Source organism: Diadema antillarum, unplaced genomic scaffold (genome assembly GCF_040938485.1).
Source record: "Diadema antillarum isolate AM-2024a unplaced genomic scaffold, OU_Dant_1.0 seq00001356_RagTag, whole genome shotgun sequence".
NCBI lineage: Eukaryota > Metazoa > Echinodermata > Echinoidea > Diadematoida > Diadematidae > Diadema > Diadema antillarum.
In genome coordinates this window covers 250,423-269,018 of record NW_027272120.1, presented here as the reverse complement: position 1 = coordinate 269,018, position 18,596 = coordinate 250,423, and the positions used below count along the sequence as shown (strand labels likewise).

Here is an 18,596-nt window from a genome sequence, read left to right as displayed (position 1 = left end):
ATCCCAATTGACAAATACAAGATGTGACTCCAAGGACGTTATTTATCTCTTAAACCAGTGTGATGAACAAGTCACAAAAAAACTGACAGAATAAGGCATTCTCTGGCTTTGATCATTTGCTCCACCATGTGAATGACAAATGTATTGCCTTTTAGTGAAAAAAAAATGGAGAACATTTGCTAAACAGTTGAAAGTTAAAACAGTTTAACTTACCCATAGTTTCATTGTGTTGTGTAAGCAAAAGATAATGTGGCCACATTTCTGTACACCATCGATACCAACACACTTAGGAGGAAAAAAAACAGTCACTGATTTTTTTTTCAGAAAGTAAACTGGATTTTCGCAGGGGGGGGGGGGGGAGCACTGTTTCACTGCTTTGAGTTGAAATGAGTGTGGAACTTAATTACAAGACTTGCACTGCCTAATACAAAATGTTGTATCTAGGATCCATTTTAGTATTATTTTAATAGAAACTACCAAAGTTTCATTAGATATTCCCTTTTACAGGTGTAAATATCATGATATGAAATATTCAATGTACAAGGTGTATCACCATAAAGAACAAAATCTTTTGTTTTGGATTAACATACTGTAAGAACACTGTATCTATAAACATTTTATGTAACAGTTATTAAAACAGTCCTGAATTTTTGCCACTTTCATTACCATCAGATAGTCATTAATAAATCTGTTTCTGGCCCAGTTCTTATTTCTGACCTCTTTTTCACAACACGAAACATAATGCATGGGGACACAGCGTGTTAATACTGTGGTGCAAAGTGAAGACAATGTGAATTGTGTACACGCAGCGCTGCGTACACACACAGCGTCACGGAGCATGTAACTGCTAAACAGAGCTTGCACAAGGAGAGTGAAAGATTAAAGGTGTAGCAATTGTGGGTTGTATGCCACTTGGGGGGGGGGGGGGAACCGCCTAGGAGAATGACACCACTTGAAGATAAAAACTGGGGTTACGATACAAGATACAAGAACGCTATAAGAGTGTGGAGAGAGAGGTAGGTATATATCAAAGAGGTCGTGGGGGTCAGAGGTCGAGATTCAGGGGGGGGGCAAAGTTCAAGGTTCAACGTTTGCATTACCTTGTGCCACGGAGCGTGGGCCTGAAATCGTGAGACAAAGTTGGTTAGCAGAGAACGACCGACAGTTAGTGACACCATAAAGGAAAAAAAAATGTATGTAACATATATACATGTAATACAAAGTCAGTAAAAAAAAAAAAGTAAAGACATAGAGAGGTGGCACATAATTGAACATGGATAACGAAAATGTGACGTTGAGAACGGGAAACCATAGGACCGACAAGCTGTTGCCAGTCAAATCCAAACTTCAGTGAACTTGACTGTACACAGTGATCAAACAAGGGGAGATACTGTCATGGCCTATATGTGCTAGGGGAAAATAAAAGAAGGCAGAATGATATGATATATGACAAGATTCACCAGTAGACTTAATACTTTCATATTCTGTCACCAGAGGAAACATAGGCATATCAAAAATGATAAGGAAAAGGAGAGATGTCTGACATAGTATCAGTTTCATATTGACTTGATAATAATAGAAAACATCAAAAAAGTACCGAAAAAAATAATTCCATATCAATATATTTTGACAACTCAAAATGCGGCAGCCTATTTTCAGATGATTTAATCAAATTAATCTATATTAAGATTTAACTACTGGGTGTCTTCAATAAACAGGTAGGAATGAAGTACATACACGTTGCATATAAGATACCTACAATAGGTAACTAGAAACAACAGTGTGCTTTATATATGTAAATACATGCATCTATATCATTTCCATCCAAAAACTTGCATACATTTTTTTTGACAATGGGAGGGAAAAGTTTATGAGGGGAAATTTGCAATTAGTTTTAAAGTAATCTATTCTGCAAAACTGATAGCACTGGAAAAGATATTTTAGTGTGTATGCAACACCAAGGCAAACTGAATCTGGATCTATCGGATGTGGAACCACTTACAGAATGACATAGAAAACTATAAACAATAGCTTTCAGAGGGTTATGTGCATAGAATCGGCATTCCCTATATATGCGATACAGTAAAGCACCCAAGAAACAAGAAAGTAGACACATAATAATGTATTCAGATAAAATACATCCAGTGTGGAGCAAAGAAGTTTACAAATACCTTAAAAACATACAGTTTGTGAAATATATATCTTCCTGAACAGGGAGAAAAACCAAGAAAGTGCAACCTTTAGACATACACTGTAATACATTTTCACCACATGCACTTCAGATTAAAGGGAAAGGTCAGCAAATAAACATTTGACAGAAATAAGGAGAGATTTCATATATTCTTTAATACTATAGTACATTAACATGAGTCTTTCAATACAGACCCCCAATAATCAGATAGGATAAAATCTGTTCTGATGCAAGAACAAAGGTAAAGTTTTGCTTGGTTAGCTCTCTTTTATTAGCTATTTTCTCTAGAGTTTTAATTACCTCCGCAAATTTGGTGCTACAAGACAAATATGCTGAACCCTGTAAAATCTTTATTTCCAGCTTTCCAAACTGGTCGCATGGTTTGGAGGAGATGAAATTTAGTTGTCCGAAGTGAACGATTCAGTGAGAGGGCTATATCAGAAATATTAAACGTGCCCATTTAACCAACCACTTCATTTATTTGGAGGCTTTCTGCTAACCAGTAAGCTCGTCTTCACCTTTGTCTGATAAGAGTGTGATCAAACAGCTGACAATTGAATAGAATGGTCCACCGAGATCTATGTGAAGGGCCGACGCCCCTCCTCCCCTCACTTACCGTGTCGCAGATCGCCATGCCGCCGACAGTTCCCGCGACGTTGCAGCCGCACTCCTCACAGCCGTACGGGTTGCTGATCTCCAGGTTCCAGTAGAGCGGTTTGCAGGTGTCGCAGGTGCGCCCCATCACGTTGTCCTTACACAGGCAGGCACCCTGGGGAGGGGAGACGGTATGGGATGGGGGGGTAGAAAACATTTGAAGTTAGCTGCATGAATGATCTGGGATGTGTAGTCACGTTTTCTTAGATTTTACAGTGAATAACAACAGTATTTTATGCCGCAATTCGTACTGTGAATGCAAATACATCATGAGACACATCGTGAAATACTGTGGTATTTCATGCCATGAAAATAGCTTCCTTCACAATACATAGTTTGTTGGAACTTTAACCCATCACTTCTTCAGGAAACCACTGAATTTACTCTCAATCTTTAACAATGTGTAATAGCAGGGATGTCAAGCTTTGTAAACAACGTTGCATACATGTAATTCTGAGGGCTGAAAAGGCATTATTTTGCAGAGAGAAAAAAAAATGTAACCTTTACATTTCTAATGATCGACGAGTATACATTGTAGTAATACAATTTTGGGAGAAAATTACTCTCCATAAAACCTGCAGTGCTTTTGGCAGCAAAAAAACAAAAACAAAAAACAAAAACAAAACGGCAAAAAGTAGAAGAAAAAAAAAACAGTGCAAAGAACTACAAACAAACACAAAAAAAGAGTTACAGTTGGCCTCTCTGTAATGGGTTTCTGTCAATTGCAGTCCTCTGTATTTTGTTAACTTAAAGTTACTTTTCCACAGATAACAGAAATGATTCCATTGTGCACATAAGGTTGTAATAAGGCTGCAATAATATGTTCTCCACTTGCACATAAAAGAGAAAAATGCTTACTCCAGTTGCCGAACCACACCCCCCAAGGGGTTCTCCCGGGACGTCAATGACACCGGCGGGATCACAGTTGCACTCCTCGCAATTCGGGTAGTTGTAGAAGCCACTGCCGCACTGCTCGCACATCCGCCCCTCGAAGTTGGGGCGGCAGCTGCACTGGCCGCTGAGCTGGTCACACAGGATGTTGTAGGAGCCGTAGCGGTCACAGCCACAGGCTGGAAGCACATGATGTGGGGGGGGGGGGGGTAGGGAAGTAAGGGATTAGAACAATCGACAGTAGTCACTGGGCAAGCGCTTCGATGTAACAAACTGAAAAGTGCTATTTAACTTACTGCTGTTAGATGGAGTACGAATCTTCATATTATTTCAAGTGACAACTAGTCCATTCAAAGAGCTTGCACAGCAGAAGTCACATCAGCTGGTTTCTATAGTCACTTCTCGTACCCTTAAAACTTTGCATACAATCTACTCTTCTCATAGATGATAAATGCATGACTATTCTTTCATTTTTCTTCTTCCCTCTATCTCTTTTCCATCCTTCTCTCTCTCTCTCTCACAAACACAACTGATGCAAAATTCCTCACAATCAGATGCCAATGGACTTGCCTGTGGAAGAAAAAAAAAATGATGACTGTACATTTGAGCAATGAAATTGATAGCACACATTCTGTGAGTGTGTGTTACCTTCACAGGTTGGATATCTGTAGAAACCGGCAGCGCACTGGTCACACCTGAGTCCGGCAAAGTTGGGGAGGCATGGACACTGACCGTCATCACCACACTGCGGGTCTGCGGAGCCTGCACTGTCACAGTCGCAGACTGCAAAGGGGAAGAGGTCAGGGGTCAAATGAAAAGTGTGTCAGTGAGAGTCACATGATCAACATGTGTGAATATGAGTCAGCAAGTAATGTGTCGTTTGGGTACAAATAAGAACATGCTCTGTCATTCCAGTACATGGGGATATAACTTCTTGCAGTGAGCGTGGTGAAGCGTCTGAAAGGCCGGTTAACAATGGTAAAATATCTATCTTCTACATTCCACAGCTTTTCAATGCTTAACAGCAGGGCCAGGTTTGAAAGAAACAATTGCCAATGATGGCTCGATGGTAACAAAGACAGATTTCTTGGTGTTGGGATGAACAGCTTTTTTCTCTTCTCACTGAAATACTACAGGGATCACTTACCATGGTCTACTGAGCAAAACAAAAAACTCTTCACATAATTAGCATTACTATCAAAACCGTAATCAACATGATCATTTACGTTATAACAACAATTATAATCATAACCACTACAATCTTAATATCCATCATCACCATCATCACCACAATCATCATCATCACCAACATCATAACCACCACCATCATCATGATCACAATCATCGTTTTCATCATCACCATCAACATCATCATCATCATCACCATCATTATCATCACCCTTCAGCATCACCATCACTATAATCATCATCATCACCAACATCTTCATCGCCACTATCATCACCCCAACCACTGCATCACCATCATCATTTAACCATAATTGTCATCACCAAAATATTAACAAGCATCAATATGTACTATCACCACCATCACCCATCATCATCATCTTCCTCAATGTCACCCTCACCAAAGTCTTCACTAGCATCATCATCATTATCACCATCACCACCACCACCACCACCACCATCATCATCATCATCATCAACATCATCATCATTACCATCACCATCACCATCACCATCACCATCACCATCACCATCACCATCACCATCACCATCACCATCACCATCACCATCACCATCACCATCACCATCACCATCACCATCACCATCACCATCACCATCACCATCACCATCACCATCATCATCATCATCACCATCACCTTCATCTTGATCATCATCATCCTCAAAGTCGTCATCAACAACAACAATAATTTTTGTTTTTATTTCTCACATGAGCATGTTGGGTAGTTGTAGTATCCTGGCGCACATCGGTCGCAACGCTCCCCGGAAAAGTTCTCCCGACAGAGACATTCTCCGGAGGTCTTGTTGCATCTCTCTTCCACGGTGCCAAGGATGCTACAACTGCAGTCTGGTGGAGGAATGAGATGGATGTGATGAGGAAAGGATGGTACAACATGGGGTGAAAACTAGATGGTGATTTTGATAATTGGAACCTTAAATAATTTATCACTAGGATCAGTCTTGAAGAGAATTTCACACACACACACACACACACACACACACACACACAATCTGATCTTACTTGTGCACTTCAGTAAGAGTATAAAATCAAGTCAAGGATTGGCAGGAGAGAGCCTGTAACAAAGAAGTACCAATAAGGCAACCACTTCTTTAAACTCTTTTGTGTGAGTATGTATTGGCACAGATAACCTTATGGCATTTTATGTACTGTTTAAAAGAGTTAAGGGTTAAAAGGCATGCGAAAACAGGTCCATGTTTATGGAAGTCGCAAGTGGTTATGGTGTAAGCACATGTGATATGAAAATCCACGGTATCAAAAATATCCAATTCATGGATATATCTAACATGTGATTCATTTATTTGTATGTCGTTTAGTTTTTTTAATTATCAACGTTCATACACTGTTATTATATGTAAAGCACTTCAAAACATTTTGTAAAAGGTGGTATATAAATTTTTCTCATAATCATCATCCTTATCAATTTCTTGTGTCTGTTATAACATCCATTAAGCTCAGCATATCAAGGTGGGTGACAAATCTATGAAGTAGGCAGGTTAACACTTGTAGAAGATTTACAAGGACATGCACAAGTGTTTGTGGATGTAGTATTTTCTACACGATCTACCGTGGATGAGCAATCACCAAGACATCATGTAGATAAAAATTGTCAAGTTTTATCTACGTCACAAACAAATCTGCCAGGCCGGTTAACATCAATCCATCAAACATCCTGATGTAACAATCAACCCCGGAGGTACGGCGATTCATGTTTCCACGGTGACTAGAGTTTTTTTTCTATTCTCAACTGACTTACCCCTGCATGTTGGGAAGTCGTAGAAGCCATCCGCACACTCGTCGCACGAGCGGCCGTTGTAGACATCGCGGCAGGAGCACTGTCCGCTTTCGGAGTCGCAAACAATGTCGTAGGATCCGATGTAGTTACAGTCGCACTCTGTAGATGAAGAAGAGAGTTTGTTCAGTGGTGGCCGTCCTTGTCATTACATCTACACTGCACCATACATAGCTTACATTTTTTTTAAGCATTGCACGGAGACACTAGTTTGATTTCATTTAAGAAATGAGATCAATACCCAAATTTCGAGTCTCATCGTCTGGACTGAAAAGTGAAGACTCTTTCATTAATTTCACCATTTATATGGATAACTTTTCACACTGCCTGTAAAAATTTGCGCAATTAAACTTTTGATTGCTATCGATACCACTCATCCATTACAAGGAAACATTTGACGAGAAATCAAATCTACACCTTACATATACCTTCAATTATTAGATACACAAGATTTGTATCTTTAATTCTTCTCCAATAAATAATATATTAATATAATGTAATATATCAATTCATAAAGCGCAGAACTTATGTGAATATGCTGTTCTTCGCTACATAATTCAGATGCAGGCCCAGATAGGTAGAAGTGCTGCAACAAGTGCAGTAACACTTCCTAGCTGTGGAAATATTTGAGCTTTATACCTGAACTCTGCATATGCCAGTACAAAACATATCTTTAGCACTTCTGAGAGAAAGGGAAAACTTCGTGGCACAGTCATATCATCGCTGGGGCGACAAGACCTCGTATCTACAAAATGTCAAATGTTCAGGAGAGCCAAAAAACATGGCGGCCAAAGCACTATAACAAATGGAATAGCCTTTCCTTTGACATGCCGCGGTGGCTTCATTTTTGGAGTTAGACAGTTAGGATTTGGACAGGATATCACTGAACCCATTATTTGACTATTAATCCAAAAGAGTTATTTTCACCAAAATTGCAGATACAAGGTCTTGTCACCCCAGCGACGATATGCGGATCGTAACGTTCACTCACGTTTGCACTCTGGGAAGCCGTAGAAGCTGCTGGCGCAGAGATTGCAGTTGCGCCCAATGAAATTCGGCTTGCAAGGGCACTGACCTCCGTTGACCTGGCACACTTTGTTCTCCGTGCCGTTGACGTTGCAGTCACAGGCTAAGAAGAAGAGAGGAGGCAGATATAAATTACATGGTCCCCTGTGAAAACACACATTCATCAGGGAAATGGAGACGGGTAGATTTCAAACCAACATTACATATTATGTATAAAGTGTTTTGATTTGTCTTATGTGGTTGCTAAAGAAGCAATGAATATTTGTATGCAAGCAGTCATGTGACCCATAGGTTTATTTCATTGGAAATCATAACCTAGAATCTTTTTTTATGAGCCATATACAATGTATAATGGGAAATATCATAATTATCATCATTAATTGCCCTTACAAAGTCCAGGCAAATGAGGATAAAGTACCTAAGGGCACAACCACCACACCCAGGGGACTTGAACCACAGACCTAATATTGAAAATCACACAACAGCTCCTAACAATGTAAGGCAAGGGGATGAAAAGAGATCATGTCACACAGCCTTCAAGGAGAATACATCTAAAATCAGAAGAGATTATCCTAGGTACAACTGTAAATACGACCATATCATTGTCATAATCGTCATTGCTGTTATTCAGTGTGTATACTGTTTTTATTAAAACGGCAGAAACTTCTAAAGCATTGGGTTTGTTTGTTTGTTTGTTTGTTTGTTTTTCTCTTTTTTTTTGGTCAATCTGTTAAGCCACTGCAAATACGCTCTTTACATCACTTTACATTATTTGACAAGAATGTTCAAGAGAAAATGTAGGATTTGGTACTTACGGATGCAGTTGGGGTAACCGTAGTAGCCCTCGTTGCACTCGGTGCAGTCCGGCCCCGCATACTCTGGCCTACACTCACACTGGCCGGTGTACGGGGCGCAGTTCCCAGTGGACAGGACGGGGTCACAGTTGCAGGCTGCAACAGGAAAAACATCACAAGAAACAAGAAATGATTAACTGTTGTTGTTCGTAATCTTAGTAATTTCCCAAAAGTCTTGTACTATGTGGAAGAAATGATAATATCAACAATAAACACATTAACAAAACTAATGACAATGATGATGAAAACAACTACACTAGTGACAACAGTACCAACAATAACAATCTAAAAAAATATTATGATAGACAAAATGGTAATATTAATGAAATCATGACATTTGCATTCTACATGACTTTGCATATACAGTAATCCACTGCAACAATATCAGGACAATAATAAGCATCAAAAAACAGGAAGATTTAAAAAAAATTGTGCTTTTTTCGACGGGCAAAACTAATTCCCAATCAGAGAGGATGGTCTCTTCTCAAGACATGAAGAGACAACTAACATCTTCGCGAGCCTTTCCGCACAGCTCTGGCTGTGATTGACAAGTTCCATACTGAAACCAAACTTGATAAAACGAATACTTCGGGTTCTCGGTTTCTTCTGCCTGAGATCTGTTAAAAAAAGATGTGACATCATAATCAAGACGCAATGAGAGCGAGGGGGGGGGGGGGGGAGGGAGTGAGACGAACTTACGCTGGCAGATGGCGAAATCAGACAATTCCCTGCCCTCCTGTCGGTAGTAGCCGGGCCGGCAGAGGTGGCAGTTGACCCCCATGGTGTTGTGCTGGCAGTTCTGGCAGACTCCGCCGCCTTCCATGTTGCCGCTGACGTCCATGGACTCCATGCGCTCGGCGACGCCGGCATCGTACACGCACTCGTTGGAGTGGCCGAAGCAGTTACAAGCTGTTGGGGGCGAAGTGCAATGAATTGTATTTAGGTTGAACAAACATCATCTAAATGTGCATGTTTTACTACTTGCTGAACTTAAGCCCATCTTCCTTACTGAGGCAAGACATGTATGCAATCTATGTGTCTTCACCAGCTGGCTAAGCCCTGGCAGCACATGAGTCAAGTGATAACCGGCCTAATTGAGTCGTTTCATACACATTACAAACTGTGAGACCATCATATTCAAGCATCACACAGATAAAAGAGATGATCGATTGCACTACAAATATCATTCCAGAAAGAGAACATGTCAGAATGTTCAGCCCACAGGAAAACATAACAACTGGGCCCCGTTTTATCAAAAGATATAAACAATTATAAATTTCCTTACCACACAGGCTGCCATAGACTTATGATAGAAATCAACTATATATAATCAATTATAACTCTTTCATTAAACAGGGCCCTGGTCAGCACTAATAAATTACAATACTCTGTTTCTGGCATTCATCTCTGTCACCTTTTAAGAGTGGCCCCTGCACTCCACTTAGCACTCATGTTCATTTCAAGTCCACCAATACCACTGTCCCATATCTAGGGATACTTTGTACATGTGTAGTTTGTCTATATATATAATTATGCATTTCATCGGAATCCTTAAAAGGGTTAAGTATCAAAATTGTAATCTGTACAATTTCACATATTTTCAGTATTTGAATCCTCAACAGAAAATCTAATTGTAGTGCACCAAAGAAGCCTACAAATTTTGGACAAAAGAAAAAAAAGTGACAAGAATTACCAGTTGCAGTATGATTAAGAGGGCAAGCGGTCAAACCAGTGCCCTGCTTGACCACTTGGGTCAGGCCAAGCACCTTTCAAGGATGCATTCTTTTGTTTCACCTCCATTGTTATCACTGATAAGCCCTCATTTCAAGGCCTGCTTGACCAGTTGACCAGGGAGTCATTAAAAAGAATTGTAAAGACCTGCAGTGAGGTGAATCTGCTCCCACAATGGGTATTTATCAGTCTGTTGGAGACATATGGGGGCAAAAACTCAGGAGTTGACTAGTACAAGACATAGGACCTTATCTAGCAAATTGTTTAATCTCCTCTTTATGTTGAGGCAAGAGGGTGTCTTGAAAGGGAAAGAAGAAAAGACAGGGGTTACATCACACTAATCCCAATGAAAATGGCATGAAGAAAGCTTTTACACGTGTATGCAGCTTTGACTCTGAGAGCTTCTTATAAGAGAGTCCACAAATCCAACACATTTCCACTCTGATCACAAATACAGAGGCCTCCTTTAGACCTAATTAATCCCTTCATTGAATTTGTGCAGTGTGGCTTTAAGGCCCAACTCTGCAAGTTTTGCTGGGTTTTTTTTCCTTGCTGTAGACAAAAAGGACTGAAGTCTGAGGACTAACCAACCATTTCATTCTGATTGATTCGAGCCTTCAGTGCAGAAAAGTCATACTTTTAACCCGTTGAGAACGGACCAATTTTGTTACAACACGCATTTCCCATAGACACCTGCCCGAGTATACTCGGGACTCGTCCTCAATGGGTTAATACCTAAACTGCAGATATTGTGAAATTTAGACAGACACATCAAATCCTTGTGTAAGAGCCTCTCTCATTAGTTTGTTCCAACATTTCCATAGCTAGCACAGCACAATGGCAGATTCATTTGCAAGTGTCAAAAAGAATCTTAACTAAGACTACCAACTAAGAGAAATTCACACTCCTTTATATAGATTTGTACAACTAGGTACACACAAGGTAATTTAACAAGACTTCGGCAAAAAGATCGGCATGTGCCAGTGTGACTGCTCTTAACAGTATTTGGTCATTCATTACAGAGGATGGGGACACAGGGTTTTGACTTTGAAGTAGCAGTACGATCTAAATCTGAATTTTTGGAACAAACGTATAGTTCTACAAGTTGTCTGGGAGGAGAAAGAAGAAGAAGAGGAAAAGTAAGAGATGGGAGAGGAAGGCAAAAGGGGGATAAGGAAGAAAAGAAATATGATGGTGACAATATGAGGAGGGAAATGAGAATGAGAAGAGAAAAGGAGGACAAATGGAAGAAAGGAAAAGGAGGGAGAGGAGAAAAGGAAAGAAAGATGAAAAAGAGAATGTAAAAACGCAAAAGGAAGTAGAAGCAAAGGAGGAGGAGTAAAACAGGAAAGGTAGAAGAGGAAGACATGGAAGCAGTAAGAGGAGAGGGGGAGGAAGGGGAGGAAAGGAAAAAAGGATGTTGATGGCAAGGAAGAGGCAGAAGAGATGGAAAGAAGAGTAACAGGAGGAAGAAAAAGTGGAGGAGGAAAAAGAGGAGGTAGAAATGAAATAGAAGAAAAATACAAAGGAAGAAGAGAATGACACTCCAGGGGAAGGAAGAGGAGAAAAGGATGAAGAAGAAGAAGAAGAAGAAGAAGAAGAAGAAGAAGAAGACGAAGAAGAAGATGATGAAGAAAAAGAAGGAGAAGAAAAGTATGAGGAGGAAGAAAAAAAGAAAAGAAAAGAAGAAAAAGAAGGTAAACATGAAGAAAATGAAGGATTAAGAGAAGAACAAACAGAAGAAAAGGAAGAAGAAGAAAGAAAACAGATGAAGGTAAGGAAAAGAAGCAGGAAAACAGCAAATGAGGAGGAATATGTGGACGATCTGGAGAAGAACAAGGTAAAGGAAGAAAAGCAGACAGCAAAGATAAACCAAAGACAGAGGAAGAGGAGGAGGAAACAGAAGAGAGAGCAATTGAGGATGAAGTGAAGGATGAAGAGGAGGAGGAGGAAGAGGAAAGAGGGAATGTAGAGGCTCGGAGACTCACGTTCACACTCAAAAGGGTTGCTGTAGGTTGATGGTCGCCACGCCTTCTGCACGAACCCGGGACAGCACTCGTTGCACTCCGCCCCACAGGTGTTGTGCAGGCAGCGGCACACCAGTTTTTCTTCGACGTCCGGCAGGTCGCACAGGGTGGCGTGGCCGTTACACGCACAGCGCCCTCCTATGGTGATGTCCTTGATGCTGTAGAAGTACTGCAGGTGGGAAACACATGTTTGGAGTTGGGAAAAAAATTTCCGTCAGCTTGAAAAAATTGAGCTTTTTGTTCCTTTTTTTATTCCTGCAAGCATGCCCACATGCAGAGAGCTTGCCAACAGGGTCTACAACTGTCTACAATCATGCTGTTCAGTTTGTGTATTGCTACTGCTAATGCTATCAACACACACACACACTCACTTCTGACTACATAGCGAGCTAACGCGAATTTGGTGCCAAGTGAAAATTAAGACCAGGTTGACATGTGAACAGAGCCACAAAAAGAAAACATACAAATTTGTTGTGTCCTATACTAACAATGAACTGTTGATGAGTTTGATCAGACTGACAATGCATGAAAGAAATAACTTTTACCTAAAGCTGGATTTGAATGAAATTCTTTTAAGGAGTTCATGAACAAATTATGTATGTCATTTATCTCTATAATAACTAAAAAAGGTACTAGAGATAATAGATTGCATGACTGCAAAGTTTAAAATATAGTTTATGATACTAATCTACAAAGTTACACTAGTATCAAATTTCACAACCTCTGATTACATAAGAGGTTTTGTTTGCATGGAGTGTGTCTGCTGCCATCTTGTGACTAAAATCTCTACTGTTCGCAATGCCTTTCTGATTATTTCAATTGTGTTATCATTCAGGTCTTTTGGTTTTGAAATTGGGTACTAAGTTCTGCCTTTAATACACCATGCTCTTTATCGACACTTAATGCTCCAATATTTTGCTGATGTCTACCATTTTATTTTTTTTTTTTGGGGGGGGGGTCGTGTCATTTTCAAAGATAGGCCTTCAGAATTCTAGTCAGAGATTTCAAACTCAATATTGAAACCACCTGACTTGTCAAATAAGTGTTTTGTTTTGTTTTGTTTTTTGCTTTTTTTTGGAGGGGGGGGGGAAGGGGGGTCTTCACGTACCCTTCGGGTGATGGTGGGGTCCTGACGGGCCACAGCCATGAGATGCCCCAGCAGGGTGTTGGTCTGTTGGAGGCGGATGCGGATGTTGGTAGCCTTGATCCAGTCCTGGAGTGTAGAGGAGTGCGGGGCACCTGGTCGGTTGTTCACCAGGGACACCACAATCTAACGGCAGAATTCGACAAAAAAAAAATTTGATCAAGTCAGAAGTACAAATGTACATGCCTTTGTGTTCGAGATAATGCTGAAACCTCATTGCAGTTTTTCTCCACTACAAACATAAAAGAGAAATATATTGCACTTTAAAAATCTCTCAGCACTCGACATCAAATAGATTCATTTTATTTCATTGAAACAGAAACAACCACCACACATCTAACTAATCAATGAAGTAAGAAATTTACATTTGGGTCTTAAAAAGTAAAGCTTACCATAAACTGAATTTCAGTATTTTTTACAAGGAAAAAAAAAAGAGATTCCCAGTACATCGATTTTATCAACACAACCACCTGACATCTAATAGACCACAATAATGTAAGAAACATTCATGTCAAATGTCACCATCTTATTTCAAGTGTTGAATGAATTTTATAGGCCAATCTACCAACTTTGACAAGAGTAGGAATTTCACTGCAGTGCAAGGTGTTAAATGGTCTCCTGAATGGCATATCCAATTCAAAATAATAAAAAAAACAGAAGTATTTGTGAAATTTGCATAATATGCCAATTGGTACCTCTCACAATTCAAAATTCTATCTAAATTGAGCATCCAACTACTCAATTTGAGATACTTAGTATATGATTAATCTGAACTAAACAGTTTGAACAATCTACAAAAATGTAAAAGCTCAAAATCATATTTTCTAGATCATTAAACACAATGGACGCATATTCAAGTTGGTCACATGGACACAATTTGCATAAATGCAAATATGTTGTTAGCACACTAAAAAAGAGACAATGATTCCACTTAAATATGCTTTTTTTTCTTGATTTCCAATGTAAGCATGCAAGGATTCCAGATTCAAAGTAGTCAATCATATTGCTTTCTAAATGCTAAAGTTGACTGCCTTAGTAATATTGATGGCATAACTTATTATGAGCTTCCCAGAAAATATGACTGCGCACAAAGTCTGAATGTTGCCGTATGCATTTGACTGGTCTCATACAAGTACTGTACGAGCTGAAATTTTCGTGTACAGATATTTTCGCGAATTCCTACATAGAGGACATTTTCGTGTGTTGTTAATTTCGCGGTTGCGAGGGTCTAACTGAACTTAGCTATTCGCGCGTTGTAATTTTCACGTGTTGTTATTTTCGCGGTTCAAAGGCGATTCGCGAAATTCGCGAAAATAAAACCACCGCGAAAATTTAAGCTCGTACAGTATATCCCACAGTTGCATATCCGTACGTGGTATGAATATATGACAATTTGATGTGTCTAATAGTACCCATGTTGTTTTGGTCCGGGTAAAAAAACAAACAAAACAAAACAAAACACCTCACCTCGCCATCTTCAAGAGGAACAATATCGGAATATTCGGTCGTGCAGATGACGTCGTCATCATGGGTGATGTCCTCCGTCAGCTCCGTGCCGAACTTCCTGCAGTCCGCCGGCGTCTCGGCAAAGTACTGCCAGGGTTCATAGGTCTTGCCGTAGTCACGTGACCGCTCCAGGATCCACATGCCGGGGCGCGGCGAGTTGGCAAACTTGATGAGGATGTAGGCGACTTGGTAAAGCTGCAGAGGAGAAATGACATTGGAAATATTCAATGAAACATTTCAAGAATATGATCATTTATGTGAACATGTACTGGAAAGTCCTCCTGAATTGTATTTGGGAAGAGTGATAACACTCATCAGCTTCAACAAAGACATTTTATGGTTTATTTTCATTCTTTTGTGTCTGTTAAAATTCTCTCTTTTTTGGGCGGGGGGGGGGGGGGGCGGGGGGGGGGGGGGGGGGGGGGGTGTCAAGAAGCACCACGATACCTTTTCTCAGTGAAAATCTAGCAATATGTTTGCCACATACATTTCCTGTTGAACAAGATTTTGATGTCCCTAGATGTGAATTTTTCATATATTAGGCCTACTCATCACCTCTAAAAGGGCAATTCTGGGCCAGTCAGAAGCAACAGCATGAAAAGAAAAAGTAACATTCTGTAAGCAAAAGAGAGATCCTTTACAATCAAACTTGCATTAAAATCAGGGTAGGTATGAAATGGTGAAGTTTTACTAATTGTTGTCAAACAGTTTTCCAAATGAGTGACATGGTGATGATATCATCTCATAATATTTGATTAAAGGGGATTGTCACAAATGTATCACTAGTAGTTATGTACATGTATGATGTACTGCATGCATGGTTGTTTTAATGTGTATGTACACAGGTTGACCAGATTAATGGAGAACATTCTATGTGGTATAGATATAGTACATACAGGATGACCAGATCAGAGGAGAATTTTCTAGGTGGTATACAATGTAGCTATACAGTACATGCATGTAACAGGAAATACATTATAGCTCACTCAATCTAGAATGATTTCACCCATTCCAGAAAGTTCTGGGAAGTGCTTACATGTTTGGCTGAGTGAGGCACTGTCCCTGTAGCCCAATGTGATTGGTAGTTATTCTTGGCAGTGATGTTTTGTACATAGTTAGGCAGTGAGTCATCCAGGTTTCCTGGAACTTAGACTGGCTAGTAGGTTGGAGAGAGTTATAGAATGTGCTAGAAGGGGGTGAATGGATAGTATATAAGCCAGAGAAATTCTGCAGTAGGCAGAGTACCCAACACCTCTGCTCTGAGAGTTACGTCACTTCTGGCTCTGAAGTGACTTGTTATAGTCAGTCCTGTGTTACCTGCTGACCTGTTATGTTTGTGGAGATAAGGCCTGGGAGACATTTTGCCTGCGGAGAATTTCTTCATTGGAGATAGACTCCATGTTTTTATGTCAATGGACATTGCTACAGCAAAGCTGTGACGGGCTGGATTCCTAGCTGGACAATATAAAGTGAATCATCCTTCAACGCATCGACTGGACGTGGTCGTTGGATTCTGCACATTTCGCTGTGAACATTATACCGTGGACCTATCACATGGACATATACCTGGATTAAGACCAAGGATTATCGCAACCTGCGTTTGGATTTACGTCGAAGGAATCATTCATCGGTGCATCGCGGATTATTCATTTGTGCATCGAACATCGTATTTGGACATTTCCAGGGATATTGCGTGTAATGCCTATGTAAGTAATTCCATTACTGACTTATATTTGTTTCTCGTGATCATTATTGTACTGATGTGACGCCGATTACCAGTCTGTACCCACAATATCACTGTTAATAAACCGCCTGAACATCAGTTGATTGTTTCTTTTGTGCGATCATTCTCAGAGTGATTTTGGTCGTAACAAAATTGGGGGCTTGTGTTCGGGAAGTGAATTTAAGCCAAAACTTAGAATTTGGAATGTTCCGGAAGCCAGAATATTGGTACAGACATAATACCAGTTGAGTTGGTCGTTAATTGTATATGTGTGTATTACATTGTGACAATGTCAATCAGTACAATGGATGTTCAGGCATTTGTTCAGAGGACAGATTTGTCCGTCAAAGATTTGCAAAGGTTGCGCAAATGTGATTTGACTGCTATCGCACAGCATGTAAATGTAGATGTTCCTCAAGGTGCAAGAAAGGCAGTCCTTGCTAATGAGCCTGTTTTGGCAGCTCCTGACTTCGCAAAGCCATTCAAGGTGGCAATAGATGCTAGCGATGTAGGAGTGGGAGCGGTTTTGCTCCAAGAAGATGAAGAAGGCACTGAACGACCAGTTAGCTACTTCTCAAAAAAATTGAACGCATACCAGAAGAAGTACTCCACAATTGAGAAGGAGGCTCTCAGTCTCATCCTTGCCCTCCAGCAATACGAAGTGTACTTGACAAATAGCAAAGGGGAGATCACAGTCTATACTGACCACAACCCCTTGGTCTTTTTAGACCGGTTCAAAATGAAGAACAACAGGTTGTTCAGATGGAGCATGATGACGCAGCCATATGCACTCAAAATCAAACATGTGGCAGGCAAAAACAATGTAATTGCCGACGCTCTGTCAAGAGTGTAACATGAAGGGAGTATCAAAGGTGAAAAGTTTTCACCGCATATCATTTTCAGTGTATGTGTTTAGCATATTCATTAATGTGTGCAAAACAGTTCGATATGATTGTATAAGCTCTGAGAATCCAAGCAATATCATTGTAAATGGTATCCATGAAAAGAGATTATGGAATGAATACAGCTATCCAAAAGACATGTGATAGTATGTGATTATTGTAGCTTGACTTGGATTTTACCTCACATTCACTATAAATAATAATGAGAAATTGTGAAGGTAAAAGAAACCCTTGCTACGGCAAGGCTTTCTTTTTCCCATGGGGGATGGTGTCACAAATGTATCACTAGTAGTTATGTACATGTATGATGTACTGCATGCATGGTTGTTTTAATGTGTATGTACACAGGTTGACCAGATTAATGGAGAACATTCTATGTGGTATAGATATAGTACATACAGGATGACCAGATCAGAGGAGAATTTTCTAGGTGGTATACAATGTAGCTATACAGTACATGCATGTAACAGGAAATACATTATAGCTCACTCAATCTAGAATGATTTCACCCATTCCAGAAAGTTCTGGGAAGTGCTTACATGTTTGGCTGAGTGAGGCACTGTCCCTGTAGCCCAATGTGATTGGTAGTTATTCTTGGCAGTGATGTTTTGTACATAGTTAGGCAGTGAGTCATCCAGGTTTCCTGGAACTTAGACTGGCTAGTAGGTTGGAGAGAGTTATAGAATGTGCTAGAAGGGGGTGAATGGATAGTATATAAGCCAGAGAAATTCTGCAGTAGGCAGAGTACCCAACACCTCTGCTCTGAGAGTTACGTCACTTCTGGCTCTGAAGTGACTTGTTATAGTCAGTCCTGTGTTACCTGCTGACCTGTTATGTTTGTGGAGATAAGGCCTGGGAGACATTTTGCCTGCGGAGAATTTCTTCATTGGAGATAGACTCCATGTTTTTATGTCAATGGACATTGCTACAGCA

General features: G+C 40.2%; 1 protein-coding gene across 1 annotated transcript in view; it reads right to left on the bottom strand.

The window, feature by feature from the left end:
• The window catches only part of LOC139708621 (laminin subunit alpha-like), a 129,059-nt gene that overhangs the window by 91,331 nt on the left and 19,132 nt on the right, over nt 1-18,596 (bottom strand). Inside the window, 12 exon segments of the mRNA XM_071620562.1 lie at nt 1,101-1,121; nt 2,808-2,960; nt 3,704-3,915; nt 4,385-4,519; nt 5,649-5,786; nt 6,715-6,852; nt 7,742-7,879; nt 8,592-8,726; nt 9,330-9,539; nt 12,350-12,557; nt 13,497-13,658; nt 15,000-15,233. Coding sequence (XP_071476663.1) covers nt 1,101-1,121; nt 2,808-2,960; nt 3,704-3,915; nt 4,385-4,519; nt 5,649-5,786; nt 6,715-6,852; nt 7,742-7,879; nt 8,592-8,726; nt 9,330-9,539; nt 12,350-12,557; nt 13,497-13,658; nt 15,000-15,233 — 1,884 coding nt within the window.